Source organism: Priapulus caudatus, unplaced genomic scaffold, assembly GCF_000485595.1.
Source record: "Priapulus caudatus unplaced genomic scaffold, Priapulus_caudatus-5.0.1 Scaffold3813, whole genome shotgun sequence".
In the NCBI taxonomy this organism is placed as follows: domain Eukaryota; kingdom Metazoa; phylum Priapulida; class Priapulimorpha; order Priapulimorphida; family Priapulidae; genus Priapulus; species Priapulus caudatus.
In genome coordinates, this window is record NW_014580874.1 from 1,000 (window position 1) to 10,407 (window position 9,408).

General features: G+C 40.6%; 2 protein-coding genes across 2 annotated transcripts in view; both read right to left on the minus strand.

Moving 5' to 3' along the window:
• Positions 1 to 2,545: 2,545 nt before the first annotated feature.
• Positions 2,546 to 5,732, minus strand: LOC106819610. Its single transcript, XM_014824220.1, has 4 exons — positions 5,589 to 5,732; positions 5,183 to 5,446; positions 4,243 to 4,827; positions 2,546 to 2,604 (listed from the first exon to the last, which is right to left on the minus strand). The coding sequence occupies exons 1-3, from the start codon at positions 5,685 to 5,687 to the stop codon at positions 4,282 to 4,284; spliced, it is 909 nt and encodes a 302-aa protein (XP_014679706.1). The 5' UTR covers positions 5,688 to 5,732; the 3' UTR covers positions 2,546 to 2,604; positions 4,243 to 4,281.
• A 324-nt stretch (positions 5,733 to 6,056) lies between these two features.
• LOC106819609 overlaps positions 6,057 to 9,408 on the minus strand; it is a 7,094-nt gene continuing 3,742 nt past the window's right edge. The window contains exons 2-4 of the mRNA XM_014824219.1: positions 6,885 to 7,099; positions 6,337 to 6,677; positions 6,057 to 6,205 (exon numbers count right to left, since the gene is read on the minus strand). Coding sequence (XP_014679705.1) covers positions 6,057 to 6,205; positions 6,337 to 6,677; positions 6,885 to 7,099 — 705 coding nt within the window. The remainder of the gene's footprint in view (positions 6,206 to 6,336; positions 6,678 to 6,884; positions 7,100 to 9,408) is intronic.

Below are 9,408 nucleotides of genomic sequence, written 5' to 3' on the forward strand. Positions count from 1 at the left end.
CAATTTATAATCTCTTAATATATACCTTGATATATATATATATATATATAACAATTATATATATTAACATGAATTAATATTATAAATTAGAAAATAGTTTAGCGTCAGCCGAGCCAGATTATACGATACCTGACCTTAATTTGCGAATTGAGATTAGAACCAATAATGTCTTTATATTATATATATATATGTAAACACGACATATTAGAAATTATTAAGACGCTCTTGAAACAATATACAATATATATTCTCTTAATATATACCCTTGATATATATATATATATATATAACAATTATATATATAAACATGAATTAATGTTAGAAATTAGAAAATAGTTTAGTGTCAGCCGAGCCAAATTATACGATACCTGACCTTAATTTGCGAATTGAGATTAGAACCAATAATATCTATATATTATAATTATATATATTTGTATATATATGTAAACACGACATATTAGAAATTACAAAATAGTTTACCATCATACGATATCTGAAATAAATATGCAAATTGAGATTAGAACTAACATATAGAAACATATATCAAGAATCCATAATTGAGATAATAAGCACTATTATGGACTCTGGATACATATACACGACATAATATTAGAAATTAGGAAATGGTTAAGCGTCAGCGAGATACGTTATCTGAATTATCGTTGCAAATTGAGATTCAACATTTTAAACTGATATGTTAGTGGTATAATATTTGCTCTAAGAATAAGTTTGTGCACGATTTTTCAGGTACAGGAAAGACATACCTGGGGAAAGAAATAGCGGCAACGTTGAGAAGCTGGGGGAGAACGGTTGCTGTTTTAAGCACAACAGGTATGAACTACTACTAGGCTACTGCGAAGTGATTAATAACATGAAACTTAGCCCAATATAAAACTTTCGTAACCCGTAAAAAATGCAAACATTGAGCCATTTGAATGTCTGGGATCCAAAAAGAAGATGTTGCTGGCAAGTCGTATTGAAATCTAATAGCAAAAATAGAGCAGAATATGGAGTATGATGCAGAAACATTAGCGTGTGAGTCAACGTTTATTTGCAAAATGAAATGATATAAGTATATAGGTATGTTTGAAAACCTTTAAAGCAAAATTAAAATTAAATTTAGCATAATTTTTATGATATGTATTTATGTATTTTTCTCACTTTTAGGTGTGTCTGCTAATGCGCTTCTGGAGTATGGAGGCTCCACCATTCACAAGTGGGCTGGAATGGGAGATGGTTGTTTTAGCGGAGTTCATCTAGCACACCTCATCAACACTGATGATGCATACACGGCAGTGAAAAACAACATTCTGTCCGTTGATGCCATCCTCATTGATGAAGTCTCCATGTTGAGCCAGCGAACACTGGAGAGCTTAGAAATTATCTGCAGAAAACTGAGGTCATCCGATTTCTTCTTAGGTGGCCTCCAAATAATAATGGCTGGAGACTTCTATCAGCTGCCTCCAGTGCCAAGTCCAGAGTATGGTGACGATGGTGACTACTGCTTCCTGTCTCACGCCTTCATCTGCATCCCACACCAGCTGCAGCTTGTTGAGGTACTTCGCCAGAAAGATGATGTCCTGATCACATGCATCAACGAGCTAGCTAGGGGTGAAGCTCTATCCCCAGGCTTTTGCTCTCTTCTGGCTGAGGTAGCTCGCCCTTTGAAGGCGTCAGGTCAGCTTGTCCTTTTCTCGAGAAATTTTGACGCTGATGTATTTAATGCAGAAAAGGTCAGCCAGCTGCAAGGAAAGCAGACCTTGTACACGTCGACCGACTCTGGAGATAGGCAAACATTAAGAAGATCTACAGTTCCCAGATATGTTGCCCTCAAAATCGGTGCACCTGTTGTTCTGACTGCGAACATTTCAGAACAATACTTCAATGGCCTGTTAGAGACAGTTACTGCGATCACACCTGATGGCCCTCTCGTAAATTTGGAAGTCAAGGGTCATCAACAGGCAATCATCATTAGTCCTTGCCTTTCTTCAATTTTTTCACCTGCACATCAGAAGGTTATTGCAACGAGGAAGCAGCTACCCTTACGGCTTGCGTTTGCAATGACGATGCACAAATGTCAAGGCATGACTCTAACATCAGTGGAAGTGCACTGCCAGCACATCTTTGCAGCAGGCCAACTCGGAATCGCTGTCAAAAAAGTAACCAGCAGGGAAGGACTTCGAGTGGTCGGCTTCAATCCACACTGCGTGACTCCACATCCCTTGCAGGTAACTGAATTTTACGAACATCTCATAAACAGCGATGCGCAAGATGACCTGAGTTGCTGCAAAACACCGCACGCAGTGACATCAGATGTGTTGGCAGTGGCACCAACAGCATATGACAGTGATGGCTCCTCGTTTTCTGAAAGCGAAATGCAAGAGATCGACGAAATGTTGGCCACCATTCCAGATGTGACGGTCCAGCAGGCAGCAGAAGAAGACACTGCGATGGAGATTGGATGCCTTGAAGAAAGCGTTCGGGAGATACTCCCTGACCAGTGTCCTCTGTCAGTCGATGACTTGCTAGCCGAGCTGCTGCCAATAGATCCGGTGACTCCTACTCAGCTGCAGTTGATTGCCATTGGTGACACTCTACTTTATTCTGGAAAAGAGAGGATGCAAAATTTCATTAATCAAAACTGGATTGGTATTTGTAATAGCTTCGCGCAGCATTTATCGCAACTCAAGCCAGAAACACCAATCAAATGCAAAGATCTTAGCATTTTCTACACCAGCAGACACAGCTTTCTGGATTCTGACATATACATGCAAAGCTGCGCATCACTGATGAGATGTAACCAGGCACAGCTAGATGTCAGCCAAAAGCTGTTCAGCTGCACAGCCGCCGACATAATTGGTCTCGCAGTATTCGAAACAGCATCTTCTCATGCCGTGAAAAAGCAGCAAGCTCAGCTTGACATTCTTCCACTGGATGAACTACAGCTAAGCGCAGAGGGAATGGGCAAGATACGGTATGTGGCTGGTCGATGTGTAGCCAAACTAACATCTAAATATTGCAACAGTTGGCGACACCTCATGTATGCTGAAGGGTCACATCAGAAAAAGCTTTGCAAGAGTACAATTGAAAAACTCAACTATCTGGACTGCCTCACTGCATCCTATGCAGATCTTCACAAAACAAGCGAGATGCCAGCGACACTGGAAGAGACGGCTCGGAAGCAGAATATACGACAGTCACTGTACAACATCAGTGACAATGCCTTCCGGTTTTTCTTGCTACTAGAGAAACACCGTGTGCATTTGGAAACCAAAGGCCGGTTCGATGTCGAGCAACATGGTGTCATTTCTGTTGTTGAAGCACAACTTCTCGAAACAGCAGAGTTGAAGAAGACATGGAGGGCATTATTTCTTTACACGGATGTTACAGGAAGTGCCAGTCTTGATACTCTTTTTCGGAAGATCATCCATTCATTTGTCTTGGTTGCAAGCAACTACTTCAGAAAAGAACTCATCAGTTCCTACGGTCAAAAGAAAATGGAGTCCCACAGGCGGCAAATTCTAATGAGACACCAGAAAGAGAAAGACCTAACTGCTAAACTGTCTTCAGCCACAATTGCCACAGACACATCAGAAAGGAAACAACTGACGCATCTTCACCTACAGAGCATTTTAAGATCCAACCCCAACTTCTTCTCTGCTCGCACATATTCAAAGGAAGAGCTAAAAACCTTTTTCAGGGCCTACACTTTCCCATGGCAAACACGGAGATTGAAAACACAACTTGCGGAGGACCTCAGCGCAAAAATACTTGCAGTAGACAGCATGTCAGAACCGAATGCGTTTAGAGCATCTTTACCCATCAGCTCGCCTGCAGATGTCCTGCCAGCGATTTGTGGTGAGCCACGTACAGCCTGGTCCCTCCGGCCTTCAACACCCTACAATCACCCCAATAATAGAATCTGAACAATCTACAACAAAAAGGCCAGCTGCTGGAAAAGGGAAAGAAAAAGGAAAGCGCTCCAGGCCAGAACGAAATATCGTACACGAACCGGCTTACATCTGCCCAACATGCAGCAAGGATGTGGGGGACGCCCCCTGTGTTGGTTGTGACGTATGTGGAGGTTGGCTACACAGAGCATGTGCTGGCTGACTCGATGATAAAAATTGTTCTGAAGTTTCTCCAAGTGACGAGCCCTGGACATGCCTAAAATGCTTTAAAATGCAACAGTAAACAATAGATTAATTGTTGTGTAACCATAACTCTAACAAGTATTCGTACCTGGAGAATAATACTTGTGTTCCGCTAGACATCACTCTTCTATTTCTTCGGATTGATGGGTTTCTGCACTCGAAATGAGAAGGGCTCTGCTGCTACTCCAGTGTTGCAACGGCTGTTGTTAACAGTGTCTGCGGTTAATATGATGGTGTTCATACCATACATAAACTGCTTGTAATTGGAGTTGTCATTGGCCCCATGCGAAATGGCTCTCTGCTGGCAGAAGATGTTTTCAACTGACTCGCTGTTGACTCGAGCAGCGTTTATGCTTGTACCCGGATGGGTTTTTTGTTTCTGGCAAACAAGACTTTCAAAGCCCAGAATGGTGGACTTCATGTCGAAGCGTGTCTCCTGTGACATCAACTGTCTTCGCTTCACGTTGGCAGTGTCCTGTAGATCGCTCATCACGGCGTCCTCCCATGATGTGAACCATTGCAGTGATCTCGCATTGCACTGGAGCCGATCGTCTTCTACTGATGTTATAGGACGCGTGTCGGTGAAGTTTGCAATCAGAACACTGGTTGCCTCCAGCAGCTGTATCGCACCGTTGAGCGAATCTCCATTTCGACCTTCAGCTTTCTGGTAAGCCTAGTGAAAAGTGATCGTATTATTACGACAAATAATTATATAATAATTATTATAAAAAAATAATTGTGATGCACATGTACGGGGCATGAAATTCTGATTTAGTCTGTACCGGCCCACTGCCCATAGCGCTGGTAACAGCAGGTTTTTTTTTACCAGCAATCACCGTAATTTACTAGCACTCACAAATTTTGTTTTTTATCATAAATACAGATCTGACTCTTGCTTGTCCGAAAAATGTTGTAGTATGCGGCATCACGTAATAGCTGTTGAACAGACTATAAGTATAATGCAAATTGTGAATGATGTTTACTATATTACAAAAATCTAACCGTGCTTAAGATAAATTTGTTTTTACTTTGAACAGATGAAGCATTTCCTTGTCGAGGACGTCTTCTACCAATTTGTTTCTCATTTTCTGACCATTGTTTGGCCAGATGTGCTCATCTGTCAGGACATGGTGTATCCTTGAGACCTCGCTCGGGTTCGCTGCCCGGTCCCACTGATAGGCTTTGACCCACATTTGCCAGGTAATAAACCCTGCCTGATGCGACAGTAGTCTTGTGCTATTTATTCCAAATCCACGTTTGATGATATTATTTCTGATTTTCTTGAAGAGGTGCTAAAGTGTAAAAACACAATATTTTAAGGCTATTAAATTCTGAGCCTAGAAAATAACATCTTGTACATGAACTGATTTCTGTGGGAAAGATTTTATCTGAAATGATCTGCGATATGAATATATGTATGTTTCAGTACTATACTTTCGGATCTATCATCATGACGATTGGCATATCCCCGACGGGATTGTGTGTGGCGAAGGATGCTGACACTGCTGCAGAATCGGAGCCATTGTAGTGCATTTTCAGAAACGACCTGTTATGGACAGCACCATCGAAGCAAGCGTGGTTTACCTGCAAAGGTTAATTTTTTTTTAATTCTAGAGGTTAGGGTTTACATTGTAAGCTTTCACTCGCTGATTAGCTGTCATTATATGGAAGTTAGTATAGAAGTTCATTCCTGCCAAGTGTGGTATCCTTAAGTTATACCTTGTATTGCATTGAGTAGATCCATCCATCCGAGTCCATACATTTAAAACCTATCATGCGTTCTCTTTTGACCCATACTGTGATCTACTGTTGTCAAAAATATGTTTGCTGACTAACAGTCTTTCTATGAAGAATATTTTGTATGGCACGCAAAATATTTACTCACACTGAACCCCTATTCAATCAGTCCCGCACAGCTTTCCAGAAGAGAACGTATATATCTGGTGCTGTTGCTTCTGTCGTCGGCACATGCATAAACGGGAAGCGAAAGCCACTGTCCCCTTGGAACATAAACAGCAAGACATGTGTGCCGAGTTGCGCTGATGCTTTACCTGAAGAAAAGTAAATTGTTGCAAAAAAACATGTTTTTAAATTGAGAGTAATGAGGCTAAATATGTCACAAAATTTACCTTGATTTGGATTAACAAGCATAGAAAGAACTAAATAATTAACATATTCTTACCCTGTTTCAGTACTTGCATAGCAGAGCATTCAGCTCCCATGTCGACCAGCCCGATAATCTTCACTTGACCTTCAGAGTATATTATCTGAAGGTCAGACTGAATCGACATCTCGTCGAAGACTATGCCTCCAGTCATGCCATGCGGTGGCACTTGCTTAGACTTTGCTTCCTCATACATCCAGAGGAGCATATCGTTGTTGAGTCCAGGCTTCTGGTGAACCGAGTTTTTATAATAACAAAGTAGGCGTCCACTTGGCATCGTAACTAACATGCCAAGTGACGACAGCTTCTTGTAGGTGCGAGGATTGCTGGCCCATAGCGACAGACATGCCTTGACAACCCTATGTGTTAGATAGTGACAAAATGTATCGTTGAAGTGTATTCTGATAAAAGTAACATTACGATTTTGTGCAATGGATTACATGAGCACTATAACACACTTATAACACACATGAGTATAACAATGTGCCTGTGAAGTTTGTTCAACAACAAGACAGTATAGATAATATTGTGATATGTGTGACAGCCACAATATATGTGCAGCTTACTCGGGATTCCACCTTCTGCCTCTGGTAGCTCGACCAAGGTTCTGCTCTTGGTTAAGTAGTAGATTCCGCAGCAAACTGTGGCTGTTTATCTGTGGCAGATATTTCTCCACAATGGCTGCAACATCAGCGTCGTCCTCAGCTACGAGGCTCCACTCAGCATCTGTGTGTGCAGTACTGGCATCATGTGAAATGTGAAGTGCCTTCAGCGATGCAGCCTTCCGGACATAACGCAGATGTCTATTGCATGCCCGGCAGCTTGTGCCGTGTGCAAGTGCCGGTTTTAGCCAACAGCAAGTGCGAGCACGCTGGCGAATCTCTTCTGGTTCTCCTTCCGCTGTCTGGAAACGCTCAAGTGTGAGAGAGAAATATGGTTTGTTTGCGGCTATTTTGTTTTATGCTAATTACAGTATGGCCCCGTTATAATTATGTGATCGTTGAAGTCCGTGAAATGTTATTGCGAAACAAGCGGGTTGCAGATAATCAGTGTATAAACTGATCCAATGGTGACCTAAAATCCCAAAACACCCATATTTTTGCCCTAGTTGACCCGTTTTTGTGCACGTTTACCCTCTATTGATAGTGATAGTCACTTCGACCTAAGGCCGGCTTAACTCACCAAAATATTTTTCAGTTTTTGAAAGAGCAAAAAAAGGTCTATTGCTTTATATCCGAATTCGCATTAAATCAGGGTGCGTAAAATCGGGATTTCACTGCTCCTCGAATGCTTTAATGCTGACTGCAGTCCAGTAAAATTATATTTCAAAATATTTAAATGGTATTGACAAGTAAAATTTATAAAATAAATTAAGACAAAACAAGGTAGGAGCACCTGGCTGTAGGCCTGAAGTTGACTCTCCCAATGGCAATCCTTTGCACATTTCTGCGTTATCGACCATGAGGAGTAGGTTGTCCACATCCCGAACACGAAACATGCCATCCCCAGGTGACAACAGGCTCGTTTCTCCACTCGTCAGCACACGGACCACTCCGAAGCTTAAATTCCAGTGACCGTTTCCATACACTTCTAATTCTTTAACAACTCTCTGCTGGTTGATAATACCAACAGAAGACATAATTTTGATACTGCTGTCATTTTTCGCTACTACTTGCCACCAAGGTTTTATTCGCAATGCAATGTCATGCATGCTAATCGTGTCTTGTGGTTGCTGGTGCCGGTATGAGATGCCACGATATATTCTTACATGATTTTTACCCTTTCTTTTTGTAGAAAAAGTAATGCCAGGAAATAATAATTTTATATGTTTTCCAAAAAGGTCCTTTGATAGGCCTACGATTGCGTTAGAGAAAGACTTCATAAAGCTCGTGAAAACATCTTGTACAATTAGAAAACCTTGTTCATCAACAACCAGCTCTCTTTCAATCTTTGTGGAATAAAAAGAAAATTATATGTAAGTGAATTGAATAAGAGTATATCAAAATTATAGTATAGTGCATAAAAATCCAAAGTATCTATGGTTTGCATAATAAAAGTTCAGGAGTAAAAAGAAAATCCAAAGTAGGCTCTATCTATGCATGGTTTGCATAATAAAAGTTCAGGAGTTAAAAGAAAATTATATTTAAGTCAATTGAATAAGAGTATATCAAAATTATAGTATACAGTAAAAACCCGTATAAAAGAACACGTGTTTTTGGGGTTCAGGCTGACTTTGTTCTTATATATCGGGTGTTTTCTGCATAATCAGCCTGAAAATGTTCTTAAGGTGTTCTTAAAAATTGTTTCTAAAAATTAATACTGTACTGTACTGCATAGAATACCAACAGATGAAATCAATGTGCAACCACAACATTTTTTCATGTCAGCATGTTGTGTCTGCAGCAAATTAAAAATGTGATTGACAGAAGGTAAGAGCCATTTAGTTTATACATCAATTAGCCAAGTCTAAAAACATTTGCTAAATGTACCCTGGAAATTCCCATGTACCTGCTGTGAAACTCTATATGTGCAATGCCTAGAACATAAATTCTTAGTACTGTACATTTTTCAGGCTGATTGTGTTCTTATGTATATGATATTTTTTTACCACATTTCAGCCTGAGAAATGTACAGTTCTTAATCCACTTGTTCTTTTATGCGGGTTTTTACTGTAGTGCAAATTATCTATGGTTTGCATAATAAAAGTAAACGAAAAGACTTACCAGGTACACATATAACTTCTCATTTCTAACGTTGCCATGATTTACACGTACACGGCGTACACGTACTGTTTAGTTTTGATTTTGGCGCAAAAATGACGTCACGAATAGCGCCGCTAGGTGGTTCCTGATTCCGGCAGACATTTATATTGACCGCGTAACGTTAGCGAACGCTGGAATTTTGCCAGTGTTTTTGTGATATCGCGTGACAGAGCTGGGTTACGAACAGAAACAGTCTATATTTCTAACAAGTGAACACTGCTGTTGAAAGTGAAACAAAGATGGAGTAGAATGGTAGTGTCTTTGTGTTGTAATCGTTGGAAATTCATCGAGCGTCGAGCGCATTGGAGTCGATTGCTTTCCTACCTGC